The sequence below is a fragment of the Nematolebias whitei genome, chromosome 1 (genome assembly GCF_014905685.2).
Source record: "Nematolebias whitei isolate Nwh7 chromosome 1, NemWhi1, whole genome shotgun sequence".
Taxonomy (NCBI): Eukaryota; Metazoa; Chordata; class Actinopteri; order Cyprinodontiformes; family Rivulidae; genus Nematolebias; species Nematolebias whitei.
Window position 1 is genome coordinate 53,827,036 of NC_056498.1, and position 22,785 is coordinate 53,849,820.

The following is a 22,785-nucleotide window of genomic DNA, read 5'->3' on the forward strand; positions in this document are numbered from 1 at the left end:
AAGAAGTCCATTAGCTAAATTTGAAATCTAACACATTTACTTACAATTGTTGTGGCTGACATTTGCTTTACACTTCACTATCAGCATGGTGACATGTCATGACGGCTCTTATGATTATAATGACCATTGTGGAAATATATTTAATTTCTAAAGCATTTATTGTTTTGATCTTAAAGGACAAGGAGAGTTTTTAATACTATTGTGAATTTGAGATGGTTTTGATTATGTACTAAATTTATAATAATAATAATACTAATGTGTATGTATTGTCATCATTGTATGTTCCCATACAATGGCAAAACTGGCTCTGCATTTAACCCATCCACCACCAGGTGGAGCAGTGGGCAGCTATTGAGGGTCCCCAGGGAGCAACTGGGGACGAGGTGTCCTGCTCAGAGACAGCACGAGTTGTGCAATGACTGGAGATCGAACCCGGGACCTTCGGGTCCTGAGTCAGCTGCCCTGTCTCTATACCATCTCGGCCCCCAATTAACATATGTAGATTTTTCAGTAGTCAAAGTAGTTTTTTTTTTTTTCTAAACAGAAGATGAAGAGTTATTACAAATATGTCAAATAGCAATATTGCAGTTTTTTGTACAAATACAAAAGAACATTTCAATTCAGTTTATTTATACAGCGCCAAGTCACAACAGAAGTTTTCTCAGGACATTGAACAAATGCATTCATATACATAAAAAAAAAGCAGATTGCGTTGAATCTTCACTTCTTCACAGTCTCCCATAATATCAATGTAAACAATCACAAATGGAATTTCAACCTATTTAACTACGATATAGTTCAATTTTGTCTTCATATCACCAAAGTTCATGCTCAATAATCCAGATATAAAATCCAACTATGTTCAGTCAGGTCATCTGGACGGTTTCTTTATTTGTGCTGAGATGTTTCTTCCTTCATCCAAAGGACTTCCTCAATCTGAGGAGCCACCAAAAAAAACATTCCCACAAACAACATACTCCATAGTGAGAAAATAAACCGTTTGCTGTCACTAAGATGGCCTCAGGGGCCCACCATCTCAGGGGCCCGCCCTCTCCCCCGTCAACTCCTCTGAGACAGTCATGCCAAAGTGGTTCAAAACACCAAAGTTTATGCTCAATAATCCAGGTATAAAATCCAACAATGTTCAGAATTTTTTTGAGGATTTTTTTTTTTTTTGATTGACGAAGTCTTTTGGATGAAGGACGTCTCGGCACAAAAAAAAACAAAAAAAAAACATCCAGATGACCTGACTGAACATTGTTGGATTTGTCTTCATAAATTTATTTAATTATCTATTTACCTATTCTGTAATTTGTTAGCACTCTTTATATTGCAACAAAAACACTGTATTATCTAAATAAATGCCTGGCGGGACTCGGAACCATTGTTTCAGAGCACAGTTTAGCTTCCATTCAAGTGTTATATACCAGCTCAGTCTCATAAAATAACCAGCAACTAACACTGATTATCTCTGAATGGCAAATAATCATCCCGATTATTCATTTTTACTAATTACCGTGCTTATTTTAGCTGGATTTTAAAAAGCAAAGACAATTATCTTCTGACATATTCCCTGATATAATTGTTGTGATTTTCTGGCTTCATGGGAATAATTTTCTTGAAATTACAATTTTTTTTTTTAATGGAGGAGCTTTGTTGTGTTAGAATTCCAGTTGATTCGTAAGCAGTGTGGGGTGCTGCTGTTCACAATCTTCTTCTAGAATAGTGGGGGCTAGCGTCACCCCACTTCTCTTTTTGGCTTAACCATCACCAGTGCAGAAATCAACAAAGAGGCTTGTGTAGGAAATCCATATCGGAGTTCTCCCTGTTCCCACTCGGCAGGAGTAACAATCTCCCAGTGCTTTTTATCCAGTGCCTTCCATCTTAAGCCACCACACACAGAATCGCACACGTTCCCTTCAGCTCAGCTAAGCTAATCCTGGTTATCTTTGACCCTTTGTCGCCGTTCAAATAAACTTAATGAGCATGCATCATTACATGTAAAATGTAAACTCCTCCAGAAGTCATTTCATATTTCTCTGCACATTTGAAGGGAAAGGAAAGGGAAATGCTTCTCCGGGGATCTGGGACAGGTTTTCCTTTTATGAGTGTATTTGATATTCGGGACATGCTCTGGCCCTAAGAGCTCCATGATTCATTGCAGGAAGCGACATTCGCCCATAGCAGAGATCCACAGCAGAGACTAATAATAGTGTAGTCTGACTTTGTATCCCACGTGGCTCTCTTAATGCTACCTTAACACTCAGAACGTAGTAAAAGTTATTTTACTAAAGAAAAAAAAAAAAATCAACTCTGGTGGTTTTGCCTCTTGAGAAGTAGCAGTGTAGCAAATATTCAGTGGGCTGGGTTTATCTCTTTGCAGAAGGTCTCTGTTTTATTACGTACTTATAAAATGACACTTTCTAAAAGTGATATACAGCAGTGACATGCTGCTTTCACTGTTAATTTTATTGTTCATTCTGTTTCCTGTTACTAAATCTATCTGTCATTTTAATGAAGGTTTAGACATCCTGATGAAAGACTGAAAATCATTCAGCTTAAACTAACTTTTACATTTTGCCCATGCTGTCTTTCACTCTGGTGTTTGCTGACACGCTGTTCCTGCTTCCAACCACACCCCCACTGCAAAGAAAAGCATTTAAAAAAAGATGTTTATTCGAAATAGCACCTTTTTATATAAGGGTACCCTGATACCCCCTACAAATTGTTTTTCCCCTTTAAAAAAGATTGCTGTAAAATTTTGGAATTATGATATTGCTGTCACATGGGGGCACTGTTAAGCTGTAAATGCATCAGGGTGATAAGGCAGTGAAATCCACACAAAATGGTTGCAGCAAATTCTTCAATAAACCTCAGTACAATTATAGATTCCACCATTTTAATCTTTTTTTTCTCCCCTCTACTCAAAATGACATAGCCCAGGAGTTTAGGGTCTGCATGATTTGCTGTGGGCATGTGTGGGTTTACTTACCCTGAGTTGACTGTTGTCATGTTCCACATTGTGATGTGCTTTCTGTCTGGCAGGAGTTGGGGTGTGTGGGTGGATACACGTGCCATATGTGCAATCCAGCTTTGACAGTTGTTTGTGATTATAATAGTAGTTTTGCACTGTGTTTTAGGCATATGGAATGTCTGTTTTGCCTTTGAATCTGATAAAAGGCACTCGGAGTGTTGCCTACGAGCGTCTGGAAAACACAGAGGACATTGATGATGTTGAGCATCAGATTGAAATTCTGAAATCCAAGGTGAGTAACTAAATAACACAAAGCACTGACATGCAATGTGAGAAAATGTGAAAAATCTTCACAAGTCACATACAAACACAAAGACTACAATCACAGAATGCACTGTACATATCAGCAGTATTTATATCACAAAACAGACTTTTTTTATTCAACTTGAATGCATAAAAATGCGTTTTTTATTATTTTCTTTACATGCCACTTAAGCATTTATTTTGTTCAGCAGTCTCTCAAACATATGCAGCTGAAACAGGGAAATGAAAAACAAAAAAGTTTTTTGTTCTTCGACTGTCTGTTGCAAAAAAAAATGTTTCTAAGGAAAACCAAGTTTTTATGTTGTATTTGTGACAAACAGTGGGCGACAAGGAAGCAAATTTGAAGTTTAACATAGAATAGAAGAATAGCAGAAGTTTTATTGTTCGTCAAATATTTGTATTATGTTGTTATGTTGTTTATTTGTCATATGCAGATTAACACAGGGTCAACAACGTTCTTCTCAACAAGGTTCTTCTCGTCCTAACCATTTCATTGCATTGTTGACCTTGTGTTGATTTTGTATATGACAAATAAACCAAACCTGAACCACTGCAATTAAATGTTCAGGATGGGGACAACCAATTCGACTCGCTAAAAACAACAACAACAAAACAAACAAGAAATAAAGCATGTAATAAAAGTACAAAATAAAGTACCAAAAAGTGAAAAAGAAATATGTTTACAAGGTCCAAAAGAAATAGGGTAAACAACAGCATGGTATAACGGTGCAAGTAGGATGAATTTGTATGAATAAGTATTTCACAGGTAGTAATATAAGCTTAAATGCATGATGTATATTGCACATAACTAACATGTACTACACATGTTGTGTGACAGGTTGCACAGGTAGTGAGTGACACCGAGATTAATTGAATTATGATGGTAAGGTAGTAATATACATGATACAGCCACATAGTGCAGCAGCAATAAACATAGTAGTTGTCACAGATGTGGCTTAGTGCATTGTTATTATCAGTTTTTTAGTATTATTATCAAGAGTTCAGTAATCTGACAGTTTGTGGATGATAACTGTTAGTCTTTTTGTATGCAATGGCAGACTCCTGTATCTTCTGCCTGAGGGTAGTAGACGGAAGAGTCCTTGTGCTGGGTGGGTGGTCCTTAATGATGCTGCGTGCTTTACACAGACATCAGCTGTGGTGGATGTCCTGGATGGTGTGGAGACTGCTACCAGTGATGTCTTCTGCTGTTTGCACCACCCTCTGTAGTGCTTTCCAGCTCTGACTGGTGCAGTTCCCATACCACCCTGTGATGCAGCCTGTCAGCAGGCTCTCAACGGTGCACCTATAAAAGTTGGTGAGGATGCCGGTGTTCATACCAAACTTTTTTTAATTGTGTGTATTAATATTTAGCAACAACTAGAACGGTTGGTTACATGTAGTTCTGCGTTTCTTTGCTGTTTAAAAAATCCTCATACGTCTTCAAGCTGAATTAAATTATCTGGTTGGCTGTGACTGAGTGGTTAGAGCAGTTGTCCTTCAATGCAAGAGTTGGGGGTTCAATTCCACCATCAGTCACATGCCGAAGTGTTCCTAGGCAAGACACTGAACCCCTCATTGCCTCTGATGTGTGTCCCATCAGTGTATGAATGTGATAAAGCTCTGATTATTCTTTCTATCGATTATATTAGAGTGCTTTATGAATGGGTACACGAGGGCACAGATTGTAGTGCAAAGTACTTTGAGTATCTTGAATAGATAGAAAGGTGCTATATAAGTACAGTGCATTTACCATTTTATTACGTCAGAAGTTCAAATGCAGAAATGCATTGCTTTCTGTACATGTTGTGTAAGTGTCCATTCACAACTATATTTTGTGTATGTTTTTTTTTTTTTTGCCAGTGTAAGGATGGACGTCCTCTGTCCTCAAAGGACAGATGCAACCTGGAGGAGTTAGAGGGCAAACTACAGCTCCTCCGACGCAGGGGAAGACACCTGGACATTGCAGAGAGGAACTGCTGCTCTAAACTTGGCAGAGCTCTCAGACCCGTCAAGGTGAGTCTCAATTATTGAACTGATTCCCATTCACAAAAGTAAATTATGAGGACAATGCTATAAAAACAAATGCAAACTGTTGGTATTTGTCTATTAGGCTGAAAAAAAAAATTTTTTGGCCATGTCATTGTCTTTTTTGTTTTTGTATTTAAGTTACTCAGGCAAGATACATACGCCATATCAAATTTGATAACTTAAAAGTTTCATAATAATAAAAAAAAATCTTCACGGTTCTTTGTTCATTTTCAACAGCTTCAGCCACTTCTGTACTTTTACTGAACTTGTTCCTTTGGTTCAAGTTCTGATTGGGACTGCTCTAGATTTACTCCCAGTTCTATTTTACTTTACCGCATATTTACACGAGTCCCACGGGTCGTCTCTTCACCTAATTTACTCTGACGTCTCTAAGGGAGTCTTGCATTTCTAAGACAGGATCTCACATTTCCCAGGAGGCAAACTATAACACCCACAACCCTTTCTTTGATTTGACACTTTTTCTGGGTTGGTTAGCCAATATCTGGACCTCACAAATTCAATCTAATATTAGTGCTTTTAAATTTCTCTAGGATGTAGGGGTCAGAGAGAAGGAATCCTATTAAACCTTCTCTGGATGCCTTGTACAAAAAATGTTTCTAACTTTGGACATGTTGGTACAACACTTGTACTGTCTTAATTTTTCAACCAATCTAGAGTTGAGTATTGATGGCTGCAACGTATGCACGTGCTAACCTCAATTTTTTTAGTTACTTTGACACATGGACTGGACTGTTCCATATTTAGGCTCAGTGATGGAGTGGAGGCCTCCAGTCAGAGAGCTGGGTGTTCAGTCCCCAGCTCTGCCATGTGCACTGAGGCTTTTGGGCAGAACACTGAGAGTTAAAAGGAAAAAAAAATCTCATAGTCTGATATAACGCTAACAAAAAGGCTTTGTGTGTTTGGGTGGTTAAGCAAAATATTTTAAAACTGAAGTGTGTAGCATTTAAAACACAGTGTCTTTGGACAATCAAAGTTATTTGTAAGTTGTTATCAACTGCCACCGTGAAATGTGGGAAATCGTTTGCACGTTTGTACATATGTATGCATGTGGTTATTTTTTATCAAAAATTATATATATATATATATATATATATATATATATATATATATATATATATATATATATATGAAGCACTCTGATTGATTTGAATGAACTTATCAGACTTTAATTTGACTTTACCAAATGCAAAATGGCTAAAGCACAATTTGACGGGTATTGAGCTAAAAGTAACTGAGGGTCATTCCCAACACATAATAGATCCCCTAAGCATTAATTGATCAGGCTTTGGTATACAGTAGTCCTTCGTTTATCACAAGGGATTTGTACCCTGAAGCCCTGTGATAAGTGAAAAACCACAAAGTAGGAATATTAGTACAAGTAGTAAGTAGTACTTTATTTTAGTATACATATATGTATATATGTATATATGTGTATATATATGTGTATATATATGTATATATATATAAATATATAAGCATTTTAAACCCTTCCCACACTCTTGCGATTTTCTAAAGTGTAAATGCTCTAAAAGAGCACAAAATGTCATGATCTCGGCTCTCTGTCACCTGCCAGCGATCTTGGCCACGCCCACTTCTCTGCTGCATAGCGGAGGTCTGACACGCTGCAGGAGAAAGCTTTTCCATGTGCAGCCCACATTTTAAATAAAAATTCCATGCCGATCGTGCGGCTCATCCATCAATCAGCTGTGAGTCATGTCAAGTCATAAGCTGTGATAGAGCGAGTCCACGAAAAACGAACTGCGAAGTAGCGAGGGACTACTGTACAAGGTGGCAGGTCCACCTTGCATGTGAAAATACTATTTTAATCACGGGGCTGCTGTAGCTCAGTGGTCAAGCCTCAATCATGAACTCCTAAGGTTGCAGGTTTGGAACAGGTTGTGTCAGGAAGGACATCCAGCATCAACTGCCAACTTTGCTCACTGTGGCAACCCCCGAAGAAAGAAGCAGCTGAATGGAAAACAGCTTATTATATTTAAACGTTTTTATTAGAGATTGGGACCATTTCAAACATTTGCTTTTAGGACTTGTTCTTCTTCCACTACAAATCATTGATCTGTGTTGTATTTCACTGCAGTCTTGCACAAACATTTTACCCAAGTATCTGTAACAGTTTGTATTTAACCAAGAGGGTTCCTTCCAATGACAATCCCCGGACTCACATTTGAAGTAATGAGTTGGGAGATGAATTTATTGTTTGCAGAGACGCTGGTGAGAGTCATGAGCAAAGCAAAGTGATTGTAACTTTAGTGGTACCACTGTTTTGGGCAGATGTAGTCCTTTCTATGTTACTTTTCCTGGTAGATAGTTTGTCAACTTGTTTTTATTTCACCTGTGTTTTGATGGGAATTAAACAAAAGTTGGAAAAAAAAATAAAAGTCATAAGGTGAGTAAAGTAGAATTAAATTTTAATTATTCTGTTTTTAACAACTTCTCTTTTCACTTTACAGAGTTATTCAATCTTTTTTATTTTCCTTTGATTGGATTTTTTTTTTTTTAAAGGGGTGAACTCATTTTTAAATTGACAATCGGTTTATATTTCTAATCTTTTTCTGCCTTCTCTTATTTAAGTTGTGAACAATTTAATGGTAATCTAAACAATAATGAGCTATGTCAGTGCAACACTAATGAGGAAAGTTTTTCCACACGTCTGCATTTTGCCTCGGTTTTTGTCGAATATAAATATATATTTTAATGCAAACTATCTTGATTATCTGAGATTGTATTTAGCTCAGGTGCATCACAGCAACTTCTTTCTCTTTTACAGGCTGATGAAGAACATAGAAAGGTTACCGATGTGTGAATGAATCACTTCAACTAATGAATGCTTACATACTTCTTGTGCACTAAATTATGTAGGAAAACTTTTATGCAGTCACGCTTTTATAATTTGTGAAATATCCTAATTTGAACATTATGTGATTTATTTTGTATCGAATGTGTTTTACATAACCTATTTAGTAATCCAATCTAATCTTTAGTAATATATGATATGATATGATATGATATGATATATGATATGATATGATATATATAATGATATTTAGTAATCATTATAGTTCAGCTGATGTATTATTTGTTTTTCTCTGCCATTATTTTCTTTAACATGATTTGGCCTACTGAAAGGCTTATTTATTTTTTGTGGCTTTTTTGCTTCTTTGGTTGTAACCTACTGAGTAACCCAATCCTTTTGGGCTGTGCCTTCCCTTCCCACTGTCACATAGTCAAAAGTGCCAAAATGAGCCTCTCCTATGCCATATGGTCTTTTGACTAAAGGCTTGACGGAGCGGTTATTTTTGCTGATCCGTTTTTCTTTTGAAGGGTTCACAGCCGCTTTATAGAGTGCACATCCTACACTTGGTTATTTACTAAATTTTATGAACTTCTTTTATTTATTCATGTATTCACAGATTGTACTGGGTGTTGTCTTCATCCTGGTCGCGCTGCTGTTTATTGTTGCCCTGTTCATTTCTAAGTAAGTCATTTTTTTTGCATTGTAAAACACGGTTATTCCCATAAAACAGCAGTTATAACAAGTAGGATTTATGTAACAGGGATCATTGTAGTTTTCTCTTATTTATTCATAATTTTTTTTGTCATTTCTAGTTTGGATAAAGCACTTCATTCTGCTGGCATCAGTTCCGGGTTTATAATCTTTGGCACCAACCTGACTAATCCTTTCAATGAACTTCTGTTAGCCCTACAACCTGTGAGTACCCTCTCATCCTTCATGTTGGAAAGATGATTCTCCCTAGTTAGGATATTTAAAGTCATTTTCTTTCTTTTGTCGTAACTATTGTAAATATAACAACATTTAAAAGCTGTCCATTTTAAGACCATTGGTTAGAATGGACATGCAATACTCTTTAAGGCTGCATTTGTTCCTCAGTAGGTTGCATTTCAACTTCATAACTGTCTAAACTGATTTTGTTAGAGCTTCTACACATGCACGCACGCACACGCATACATACACACCTTCCCCTTGTTACCTTAAAATTGTTTAAAAGAAGCGATTTGTGCTTGGTGAAAAATTTAATGGACATTGGTTGTTTAGCTGGTATTTTTGGCCCTTAGTTCTAAGGATAAAATACACATTTCAACTTTTTTATATATTTTTTTTATTATATTGAGAATTAGTAATTTATGTCTAGTTTAACTTATATATTTTATAGCAGGTTTTTTTTTTATTGCAACAAATAAACCTTTGAATTTCAGAGATCAGCATATTTTTTTCACAATTCGTTCCTTGACTGAAGGCTGAGAAGTGTTCACATCAAACCATGAGATTGACAGAAAATCTAGTAACTATCGTCTCATCTTTACTCCAGACCCCTGCTACTAGACATAAACATGGAGTAGTACATCCTGTATTTTACTTACTATTCCACTGTAGATTTTGAAGAAGGAAAAATGACAGACAGCTCAGACCAATTAAAGTTTGCTTCACATAAAGTGGCATTGATTAAAAGTCTAAGACCATTGGTTAGAAGGATGACTGTGGTATTTAATGAATAAAGTGCTTCATATCAAGAGTGAGTTGTTAAATATGTAGGGATCAGATTGTATGCTATGTATGGTATAAAATATATATTAACTGTTGGTGTTCAGTAGATTTAATGATCCACATTTTGCAGCTGAGATGCACTTTACATGATTAATGGCAGAATTTTACTGTTAATATAATGATGTAAAAATTTAAAATCTTGCTACACTGAATGTTAAGATTAAATAGCAACAATTACTTGATGAAGTGATGTATCTGTCTTTGGTTTGACAGGTTTTTCCACTTGATTATATCCTGATCACTGTCATCACCATGTACTTTGTGCTCACATCCATGGCTGGTATCCGCAACTTGGGCATCTGGTTCTTCTGGATAAGAGTAAGTCATGACAACATTTCAGTATTACTTTAAATAACACATACAAGCTTTGCAAAAAATAAAAATCATTGCTCAAATCCTAATCAGAATTTAATTTTAGAATTGTTTGGGGCAACATCAATTCGTTTAGGACAGTTTGTCTTCACAGCAACACCCAGTAGAGACATAGCAGTACCTGTGTCCAATTATTAAACAATAGGTTTAAAATTTCTCTAGAGTTTTAGTTCTTAGCATTATTATTTTGTCTTTTAATAAATCGTATTATAATTAGGCCTGTCACGATAAACAATAAATCAATTAATCACATGATTAATGAAAATCATCAACCTCGTTTTCATTTATCGGCTTTATCGTTTCTTCGTGTCTCTCTTTCTACTGAAGACACTGGATGACAAAAAGTTCAACTCCGGTGCTCTTCACTGACGCCTCCCTTTCTCTTTTCTCTTTAAAATCCATTATAACCGTCCAAAATCACGTTTTTGGATCGTTACAAGCAGCTAAGCTGAAAAGCTAAGCTACAAACTAAGCTAACAGGCCGACCTCTGGAAAACACCTCTGTCTTGTCGAAGCTCCAAAATTCACGGTTGAAACCTGTGCCTTCATGTAAAAAGTTGTTTTTCTTTGCAAAAAGAAGCTGAGAACTTGTGTACAGATTTTTTTCTTCTTTTAAATTAAAAGATTTGTGTGAAAAATGCTATGCTAAAGAACTCAAACCACATCGAGCAGCTGCCATTTTGAGAACCAAAGAGCGACAACCCATACCACGTCAAGGGGCCTCCCACCCATTTTTCTTAAATAGACTCGCTGCTCACTCCCTCACTATCCATCTTTCGCTTCATACAGTCTTATACTGCTATCTACTGGTCAAAAAAAGGTACTACACTCAAAACAAATTAAACATTTCTTCTTAAACTTGACAATAATTACTAATTATTGTCGGATTTCAAACAATATTATCGTTTATCGCAATAATTTCGAAGACAATTAATCGCCCAGGACAATTTGTTATTGTGACAGGCCTAATTATAATCCTTGAGTTTCTAATCAACATGAAATGGAATTGGCATCTGTTGTGCGGTATTTAGAGTAGCAAAAATATTTCTAGCACCATATTTTTAAACATCATACTGCCAAGAAACACTATATATGTGATGTAGCATTAAAGCGGTAAACACTAATTTGCTGACCAGACAGTAAACATTACACATGAAATACTCATAAATCACCAACTGTACAACATGAACTGCCCAGAGACAGTTTCACCAACAAAACTGCATGTACGCCTGTAGCATTTTATTATTAACCCTTTTAATTATCTGCAGAAGAGACTCAAATAAAAACTAAATTTAGGAAATTCATTCTCACAATCAGCTATTTTAGATTTATCTTTCACAATAATTTGTTTTATAAATCAAACCTCTTCTGAAATGTGTCAACCCATTAGAAGAGAAATCGATTTGTTAACTAGTTCACATGCAACTACTAAGCACAAGAATATTTAGTTCATCCTTATTCCATTACAGATAACAGCTTGGACAATAAATTACTCATTAGACTAACACAATTACTTTGTTTTATTTAGGTTAATTAAGACAGTTGATAAAAAGCTGACATTTTCTCTATTTTTTAAACTAAATTATTCAATCATTAGTTGTGCAGTTCAGTTGAAAATCATTAAAACTAGTGTGGTAAAATGGATCTGAGCTGTGCTAATTTTGTGCCAGTGATTTAAAGGTTTTAGAAAAATTGGTACAACTTGTGTTCAAATCTAATCAAGAACTGTGTTTATTAAAACATTCTATCGTAATTTCCGGACTATTGTGCGCACCTGAATATAAACCGTGTACACTAAATTTAAAAAGTAAATATTTTTGTGCATACCTGTATATAGGCCGCACTCGTCTATAAGCCGCGGGTGTCCACGTTGTATCATGAGAAATTTACACAGAAAGATTTTTTTAAACTTTTAATTAATTTCTGTAGCGTGGCAGCACACAGCTACTGAGAGAGTTAAACAGCAAAATAAAGCCTATAAAGCGCCATCTGGTGGTTGATTCTTGATATACAACAAAAGCTGCACAACACACACTGACAAGGGCCACCCCCACCCCCAAGAGAGACGTGTGTGAGCGCCCGGATGTGACGAGAGTAAATGGTTTGATGGCATAAAGCTCGTTAGCCCGTCAAAAAAAAAAGAAAAAAAATGTATGGAATTTTTTTTTTTACTTTTTTTTTTAGTTTTTTTTTTTTTTTTTTTAAATATCTTCTGTGATTCCTTGTGTATGTTCCTTTGTACTGAAACTCTGGCACAACAATTTCCTGCAGGATCAATAAAGTTCTATCTTATCTCATCATATCTTATAAGCCACGGTGTTCAACGCGTGTGAAAAAAGTAGCGACTTATAGTCTGGGAATTACATCCATCCATCCATTATCTTTACCCGTTTATTCCATTTTGGGTCACGGGGGTCGCTGGTGCCCATGTCCAGCAGTCACTGTGCGAGGGGCGGGGTACACCCTGGACGGGTCGCAAGTCCATCACAGGGCCACATAGAGACAAACGACACAAACAACCATTCACTCTCTCACTCCTAGGGAAAATTTAGAGTTACCAATCAGCCTAACATGCATGTTTTTGGTCTGTGGGAGGAAACCGGAGCACCCGGAGAAAACCCACGCATGCACGGAGAGAACATGCAAACTCCACCCAGAAAGGCCCCCGGACCAGGATTTGAACCAGGGACCTTCTCGCTGAGAGGCAGCAGCTCTACCAGTTGCGCCACCGTGCTGCCCCTGGGAATTACAATAATCCCTTTTTAATTGTTGAAATTTCCCAAAACTTTCAAAATTGGTTTTGATTAGCATTTATTTTCCTGGCTATCTATATCGGTTTAGAATTTCTAACATTAGGACCAACCTAAAATGTCTATTTTTGTAGCCCATTAATGTGCTTTTTTTGTTTGTTTTCCTTGCTAGCTGTACAAAATACGACCAAAGAGAACACGGCCACAGGCCCTTCTGATCCTCTGCATGATTCTTCTTCTGATTGTTCTACACACCAGCTACATGATCTACAGTCTGGCTCCACAATATGTCATGTACGGCAGCCAGAAATATCTTGTACAGGTGAGAGTGAATTTCATGTAGATTTCTGTACCTTTCTAGTTTTAGTTTTACTGAAGAGTGCCAGCTGTAAGGTGGGTTTCCAAGAAAGGCACTGTCAGTTATTGGGTTCAAACAACTTTGGTCCAGCTTGGTGTAGGCAGCGGTATTGTCTCTATGGGCTGGCAGCCAGGCTTTTAGACTCTTGTTCTTTTTAAATTCTGTCTATCTGTCAGACAGTGTGGCTGTTTCTGCATGGATTTGTTCTTTGACAGTATACTGTGTGTTTTTGATGTAGCTCTGCTCTGCCTCTGGGGGTGTACGCATTCGGTTTCAATAAACACGTGTGTGTTCTAGCATAAAAATAAAATAAAATAATACTTATTATAAACACTCAACAACTTTATTAAGTACACTTGTTCAATTGTTTAACTGACACAAATAGCTAATCAGTTGTAACAAGTAGTTATTTGAGATACTTTTGCTTGTCTATCATCTTGAACCAGTTTGTCCTCTGACATCATCAAAACATTTTAGTCCACACAAATGTTGTTAACTGGATGTTTTCTCTATTTTTGGACTATTTTCTGAAAACCCTAGACATGGATTAAAGTTTTCTGTCACCACAGCAAATTTCCTTCATTTTGAACGTGGCCAGGACAAATTTCTATCATCTGCAAAAATGAAGAGGGTGAAGAACATCGTTTTGTTGTGGCCTTGTCAAAGCCATCCAATCCATTGATGATACAGGAATTAAAGTGACACTGCTTTCAACCCATAATCAGAACCAGAGCTACAGTTTGACCCAATCAGAGCAGAGAAGGGTGGGTCCTGCTGTCTGGATCACAGTAAGCTCAATGTGAGCAGCAGAAGGCTCACCTGCGGCAAACCAAGGAGGACACCCCGCTAGAACCGCCCACCCATTCATTCAATCTTTATTTATACAGGCTAGTCTCACTGAGCCACGAGGACTCATTTACAAGAGGGACCTGTTCCAGACAGAACATAAAATACAGAATGAAGGTGAATGACATGTAATAAATTATTAAACGTCTATGTATTAAGCACGTGTTTGCATTTGACCAATTCTCTGCAGCTGAGGGGGATACCAGAACTGATGCACCATCACCCCCTCCTCCCGCTCTGTGCCCTGACCTCCCAGGATTTTTTAATCTAAAATGTAACTTATTATAAAATGTTAATGTGTTCGGTGCGTCGTCATTGTACAAACCTGCGCATCTTGTGCTTGAGACCAAACTCCAAGTCCGAAGGAGAAACGGATACGTTGCAATGGTTCATTATCTGGGTGTCCAAATACGTCTTTAAAACGTCTTCAGCTGATCCAAAATGCTGCTGCCAGAGTGTTAACTGGAGCTAGTAGGAGAGATCATATCTCTCCAGTTTTAGCTTCTCTCCACTGGCTCCCTGTCAAATCCAGAATTTAATTCACCATTTCATAATTTAATTCCACCATTGCACCCTGTATTCACTGGATAACTGGTCATCATTAACTTCACACGGACTCTTTCACTGGTACATTTTCATCTTTAAATCACTTCTTGGTCTGCTGCCTTCATACATCTCCTACATGTCTCTGCGTGAGTGCAGCTACAGCGTGCGCTCTCAGGACATTATTACCTGCAGTGTTCCCTCTGTGAGGACTGAACAAGGCAAAAGGGACTTCTCCTACTCCGCTCCTGTTTCCTGGAATATCTTGCAAAAAGATCTGAAGCTCTCGACCTTGACCTCTCTAAGTGACTTCAAACATCTGTTAAGTTCATGGCAAAAACCAATGCCGACATGTTCCTGTTTTTAGTTTTCGACACCACCTTACAACTTAGCTGGTTTTTTGTTCGCTACTTTTAATTTTAATTTGCCTTTTGATAATCGTTTTATTTCCACTTGTTAAAAAAAAAAAAATGTGCGCATCCTTTATTGTCTATTGTCTATTGTTGTTGTCCACTGTTGTCGTCACTCTTTGTTCAAATTCAGGTCTCTCTTGTAAATGAGTCCCCGAGGCTCAATGGGACTAACCGGTATAAGTAAAGGTTGAATGAAATTCAAACTCTTCTTTCTAACCTACAAAGCTCTCAACATCTTCATATTGTATTCGAGATCTTATTTTTCTATATTTTCCTAACAGTGCACTTCGCTCTCAGACTGCAGGTTATCTCAAGGTCCCTGGAGTTTCCAAAAGCAAAATGGGAGGAAGATCTTTCTGTTATCAGGCTCCTCTCTTGTGGAACCAACTTCCAGTTTCTTTCCATAAGGCTGATGCATTGTCCAGTTTTAAGACTGGGCTTAAGACTTTCCTTTTTGATAAATCCTATAATTAGGGTCAGCTTGTCATGCTACTTTAGGCTTAGACTACTAGAGGTTAAATTGACCTCCATGTCCTCAAATATTTGCTAAAATTGAATATTTTTTTGATTTGATACTATTTCTATCTTAACGTGAATCTTGACCTGCCATTGTGTATCTGTTCCTCTCAAACCCAGCTGGTCAAAGCAGATGGCCGCTTGTCCTGAGCCTGGTTCTGCTAAAGGTTTCCTCCACATGAGGGAGTTTTTCCTTTCCACTGTCACCTTCATGCTTGCTCAAGATGAGAGTTCTGTGATGGAGTTAAATTCAAAGCAGTCTGCTCCTCATATAGTGTTAACTTGTTGTTTTATATGTGAATGTTTCTGTTCAGTGCCCTGAGATGACTTCTGTTGTGACTGCCACTATATAAATAAACTGAATTGAATTGAATTGAATTGAATTGAAATAGAGATGTGCACCACCACAAGAGCACACAGCCTTGTTGAGTTTCTCTCTTGGTGAGAGAGGCAGTTTCTGTTGCGTTAGTTTTTTTTTGTCATAAAAAAGATTATACCTACGCAGTGTAAAAAAGCTGCCTTTGGAATCCCTAAAGTTATTGTGTCTTGGCTATTATAAGAGCTCACTATGAACAAGTGGTTTCTCCTTTGTGTTATACTCCAACAAAACATTTTTTTTTTTTTTTATCAGAGTCAGGCACCGGTACCAAATCCTGTGTCTGGAAATGCCACCACAAGGACATGTGATGCAGATGCACCTGATGGTGAGTTTCCTATTATATTGTCAAAAATCTTTTCCTTAAAGGTTGACTCTATATTCTAAGAAATGTCTGTTTGCATTCCAACTATTTGATGAAGTACACTATTTGATCATCTTTTTGATTACCCATTAGAGTGAATTAAACCAAAAACAAACATTTGCTCATGAATGATGTGGCTTAGATTGTCACCATACCAAAATATATTAGTTATAAAAACATAAATGTGTAAATTTGCATCACACCCATGAACTATATTATGATCCCCCCCCCCCCCACACACACACACATTTTGCTAATGTTCAAGTCTTTGTCCATCTGGTAGTAGGGTGCTGTGGTGCACAGCCAAAGATGGATTTGAAATATCAGTTTGTGTAGAACCACATTCTGTCATATAGTGTATGTATGTTGGAAGTGTTCTTATATTCCTATCTATGTATTATAGCATTTAGCTTTCAGTATTTAAATCACATACAATATGTAAATGTTGATGTTAATACAATGTCATTGGGTTTTGGACAATATCAAAGGTCTCACCAAATTTCTGTTCAAAACACACACAAAAAAAAAGAATTAATCTTGCCTCGTGTAACAAGTATTTTTTTTTTGCTTAACTTCACAATAGACGTAAAAGACATTTAAGAAAACTTGTAGTATTCATCCAAATTGTTCCTCTATTGCCAATGGAACCACATACCTACTGGTAATTCACTCACTCTTTCACGTGTGATAGAACAGGTGAATTCGCTTGTGGTTTCTATTTCCTCTGATGGTGCTACTCTTGTTTTGAATTAATCTAGCAGTTTTGATTTCTAGTTTAATAAAGCTATACTCAACTTGATGACTGTCTGATCGATTGATGTTGATGTTCACGCCTTTGAAACTAATCTGACATCTGCATGAGTGGGAAGTAATTTAGTCACATGTTGTGAGCCTAGATGACCAATGACTAGTCATGCATGGTTTTAGGATTCTTAAAATTTGCAGCATAGCCAAGGGGGTGTCAAAAAAAAGTTTTTTTTGTGTGTGTGTTTTTTTTAGAGCAACTAAATTGCATTAAGCTGAAAGCTTATAGATTTGTTGCTCATTAAGGCTAAAGCATTACTGCCTACTGTAGCATTAAAACGACTGCCAAATTATTGCATGTCTTCTGCTTTTGCTGACACATCTGTTCAGACTCACTGGGACAAGGACAAAGGAAACTATTAGTAGACGATGCTTTTGGCCCTTTGGGAACTTGTGTTAGACCCTATTAGATCTGGTTCTAGCACGAGTTAAAACAGTTGCTAAGACCAGATTTGCACCAGCTGCGTGATGTGTGGTGTTGCATGTGTGGTATAACATGATTCTCATGTTGCTACACATGCTAACAAGTTAGTGCGCTCATTCTGGCTGCGTGAGAAGTGCATCATAAGTGCTACTTAAACATCTGTGCATCATGTAGCACTGCAGCTGATGCCTTCTTTAACACATGAGCTAAATACTTAAATACAGTTCCTCGTTGTTATATTAATCTAACTTTTGGCAATGACACACCTTTAGCTGTACTTTAGAGTGAAGGCATTACACATCAGACATTAAGAATAGATTACCTAATATTTTTGTTTAACTTTATTTCATGTTAGGGAGAAGTTGAGCCTCTTATTGGTCTCCTTGTTTTAGAAAAAAAAGTTAAACATGATTTTTACACTGATTATTTCTTTGGTAATTACAGTACGTCTATATGTTGACAGGTTTTCACATCAGTTTTGCAGTTTTCGTCTATTTTTTATTGTGTTTGTGTCACTATAAAGTTTTCACTTACTTAATTGTGTTAAGCATGGATTACACAAAACTGTTTTTATGACAGTTAGCAAATGGAAAAAATAGCTGAACGTAGGAGCCATGTCACAGCTGTGCTCCTACAGAAAGATTGTTATAGCAGGACTGTACACATGTTGCTGCAATTCAGCACTACCAAAAGTCATAACTCTTTATCATAAGCCCCATTCACTTTAAAGTTCTGTGACATGACCACAAGAAAAGCTCTTCTTTAAGCTGGCTTTGGTTTTTGTGTGATTGACCAATCCAGCCAGCCAAGTTGTGTGACAGTACCATATTTTTTGCTGTTTAAGTCACACCTTTTGGCATAAATTAGCATGCCCTGAAACTTATACAGCAAAGCAACTAGACTTAACTTTTTTAGATTTTTCTATCTGGATTATTGAGCATGCATCAGGACAAAGCAACTTGTTTTCTTTCTTCGGTATTTGTAACCCATTTTTTGGCTGAGATCTGACGATTTCATTCATTCTGAAATGGAAAATATTGACCACTACCATTGTCGGCCACTGGGGGGCGCTCGAATAATATGGCAAGCCAAGTGCATCATTAATAGGCAAAAGTGCCTATTAATAAGACACTCGGCTTGCCATACAAAGTCACCTTTGTCTCGCTCCGGATCTCCTGGAGCTTCATTTCGCCGTGCCGCCCAGGCAAAATGCAGCTGATTTGACCATCAAAGTGCATTTAATAAGGAAAAGTTCAACTGAGAGACATCTATACTACAATGTCAAGCAAACAAATAATTGTATTTTGGTGGTTATCTTGTTAAAGTTCAAAGAAATGCACAGAGAGTCATCCCTCTGCGTGCTCCCGTAGCTGCAAATCGGCTTTTGAAATGCAGCTGATTTGACCATCAAAGTGCATTCATTAAGGAAAAGTTAAACTGAAACACAACTCTTGCTATAATTTTGATCAAACAAATAATTGTTTTTAAGTGTTAATCTTGTTAAATTCTTGTTAAAGTCCTCACCTGCACACTCCTGTGGCCACCATTTGGCAGCCAATCGATTTTTGGCACAACACCAGCGCACGTTTCCAGGAGGTCAGCGGTGACGCATAACAAACGCGATGTCAGCGGTGACGCATAATAGATGCAACTTATACGGCGAAGTGACGTATTTATGTTTTTTCCACTTTATTAGACATTTTTGGACTGATGTTACTTATAAGGCGGTGCGACATGTACAGCGATAAGTATGGTATGTGCTTTTGCACATGAGCCGGGCACTGCAAAACCAGCAGCATTGCAGATGCATAATTGTTTAGAGGGTGGTGCTGCTTGTTGTGCCCCACACCTCCTCAAAATCACTAACTTGAGGTTGCAAGTTGCTCCCATCGCTAGCTCAGAGGCATAAAAGCAGTGGATGAACTTCAATCCTCTATTCCACCTCACTCATTTTATTCATGAAATAGTTGTGGGAAAAACGTGTCTTAAGATTTCTTTGAAAAATGTGCTTTAGAAGGAGCTATAGACTTATTGCAATAAAAGATGTGCTTGGTCTACAACTTTACTTACTTGAATGGTGCATGTTAAAGTACCATGACCCAAAGATTTGTTGCAGAGCAATAAATAATAATATGCTAATCAATGTTTTCACTTCACTTGTCAGTGGCTTTATTATTGTGGCTGATTGGTGTTCTTCAGTTCAACCACTTATACCTTGGAGTGAAGTCATCTATACAAACACATCTACCTTTCACCAGCAGAAGTGTTTGACTTTCTGTACATGTTTGTTATTGTAACCAGAAGAGTATTTGTGCGGCGGATAATTAATGATTTAAATTGTGTGTAAACGCTTTCTCAAACGACAGTTGACAGAAGTGGAATGCAATTAGAATTGCTAATGGGAGTTTGCTTGTTAAAATGTCAAGTGTGTAATAAACAGACAGGATTACATATTTTAAAAGTTAGGTAGGAGTTATTCATTCTTTTTTAGTTGCTACTTCTCCGTATTTTTTTTAAGCACCTTAACTTTCCTGTTGCTATAATATTTACTGGTATAGTATGTGGTATTGTATTTTTTACATTTTATTTAAAATGGGCTCTAAACTGAGACCGTTATATTAGCTCTGCCCAAGTTTAATTTATTTAAGTACCATTACTTATATTACTACTGTTTGTTGTTTTCATATATTTTAAGTGCCCACATCCTTTACAAGCTTCATATAACAATCAAATACCTATGGACCTATGACTGAAAAGTTGAGAATAACACACTACTGAAGACCTGCACCGCTGAGCTACGAGAACCACTACAAGGAACCTTCAACTTTCACCTGCAGCTAGGGAGAGTGTTCACCCTCTGCAAGACATCCTGCACTGTTCCAGTTCCTAAGAAGAACTGGTCTAGTGAGCTGAATGACTTCTGATCTGTGGCACTCACTTCATACCTGATGAAGACATTGGAGCAGTTCTTCTTCAGCCTCCTAAAACTCCATGTGCAAAACACACTGGGCAGCCTGCAGTTTGTGTACTGGACGTTAACATGTTGACATGGAGTTTCCCATCTGTCACTTCTACATCGAGCCCACGTGCATCTGGATAAGGGGAGCAGCACAGTAAAGATTCTCTTCTTGGACTTCTCCAGTGCCTTCCAAACTATCCAACCCCTTAAGCTTCAGGACAAACTGAACAGGATGCGAGTGGACCCCTGCCTGGTCGCTTGGATCTCCAGCTACCTCACTGACAGGCTGCAGAACATCAGATTGAAGGACACCATGTCTGACACTGATCAGCAGCACTTAAGCATCCCAGGATATGGTGCTTCTCCCTCTTCTCTTCACCTTGTACACCTCAGACTGCTGCTATAACTCTGAGCTGTGTAGCATCCAGAAGTTTGCAGATGACACCTCCATCATTGGATGCATCAAGAATGACAGAGATGAGTATAGGAGTCTGGTGAGGGACGTTGCTGTCTAGTGCCACACTAACCATCCAACACACCAAAGACAAAGGAGCTGGTTATTGACTTTGGGAAGTCCAGACCAAGGTCAAGACCAGTTCTGATTGATGGGGCTGGAGTGGAAGCTGTAGATTCTAAACATACCTTGGACTGTGGCTAGACAGCAAATTGGACTGGACAACACACACCAACCATCTGTACAGGAAGAGTTAGAGCAGGCTGGACTTCCTGAGGAGGCTGCACTTTTTTAACATCTGCAGGAAACTCCTGTAGATGTTATCCTGATGCATGCTCAATAATCCAGGTAGAAAAATCTAAAAAAGTTAAATCTGGTCTTCTGGACATTCAAAAAACAAAACAAAGCAAAACAACAACAACAAAAAATGTAGAAACGTTTCGTCTTTCATCCAAAAGACTTCCTCAGTGCTGTATTCAGCCCAGGGATGAAGATGTGCACATCCTGGACAGAGAGGAACGATGGTTTGAGAGAGGAGTAAAGGAGGCCATCTTTGTGAAAAGAAACTGTCCATCATTAAACGGGGTGGAGGCCTCCGTGTTCAACTGTCCCCCTCTTACAATGCTGTGATTGCTTGTATCACTCAGCCCCCTGTGAATAGTAAACAGCCATTAGTGTGCTAATGATCCATCATTAGGCTGATGGTCCTCCTTGATCATGTGATCAGCTGGTTTTGGTTGTCAGCAGCAAAACTGGTTGATCCACTCTGAGAAGATGCTTTTTAAGAGACTGAGCTGAATACAGCACCTCAGACTGAGGAAGTCTCTCGGATGAAAGACGAAATGTTTCTACATTTTTTGTTGTTGTTGTTGTTTTGCTTTGTTTTGGTTTTTGAATGTCCAGAGGACCAGATTTAACTTTTTTAGATCCTGTAGGTGTTCTACCAGTCTGTGATTACCAGTGTTATTTTCTACACAGTGATATGCTGGGAAACAAATTGGTAAGGTGGGCTGGCTCTATGAAGATGAACTCTATGACGGTGGCTAAGAAGAGAACTCTGAGTGAAATGCTGGACTTTATGGACAATGCCAGTCACCCTCTGCACACCATCAACAACAATCAGAGGAGCCTGTTCAGTGACACACTGCTCCTTCCCAAGTGAAAGAATAACGGACTGAAAAAGTACAACTCCTCACTGCGGGGAGGAGGGGTAACAAGAGGAGAGAGGATGGGAAGGAGCAGTAGCCACCTCCTCCATTCTAAAATAACCAGTAATTGGTTATATAGAATTGTTTACTGTTAAATCTGTATATACGTGTGTACATTTTATTTATTGTATTTTGTGTTATTTATACTCGCTGTCACTTTTTGACACTTTGTGCTGCTACTGTCTCTTTTTTCTATTTTACTTTCCCTGAAGGAATCTTCCCAAGGGATCAATAAAGTTCTATCTAATCTGATTTAAAGCCCAAATACAGCCAAGTTTTTATAAAATTCCATCTTAAATTTCATCATTCAATTGTTATCTAGTTCAGACCACTAAGAAAACAAAGAATGTGTTGTTTTATAAGCAGAAAAGCAAGAACATGAGACCTACTGTGAAATTTAAAGGGAAGATGTAAGCAGAAAGATATTCTGATATAATTAGACCAGTTTTTATTACAAAAAATATTTGTT

The 22,785-nt window shown here is 37.7% G+C and overlaps 1 protein-coding gene across 1 annotated transcript in view; it reads left to right on the top strand.

The window, feature by feature from the left end:
* The window catches only part of lmbrd1 (LMBR1 domain containing 1), a 54,234-nt gene extending 33,065 nt beyond the window's left edge, over nt 1-21,169 (top strand). The window contains exons 8-15 of the mRNA XM_037693634.1: nt 3,141-3,266; nt 5,159-5,311; nt 8,776-8,840; nt 8,972-9,074; nt 10,143-10,247; nt 13,224-13,373; nt 16,359-16,431; nt 21,048-21,169. Coding sequence (XP_037549562.1) covers nt 3,141-3,266; nt 5,159-5,311; nt 8,776-8,840; nt 8,972-9,074; nt 10,143-10,247; nt 13,224-13,373; nt 16,359-16,431; nt 21,048-21,169 — 897 coding nt within the window. The remainder of the gene's footprint in view (nt 1-3,140; nt 3,267-5,158; nt 5,312-8,775; nt 8,841-8,971; nt 9,075-10,142; nt 10,248-13,223; nt 13,374-16,358; nt 16,432-21,047) is intronic.
* The last annotated feature ends 1,616 nt before the right edge of the window (nt 21,170-22,785 follow it).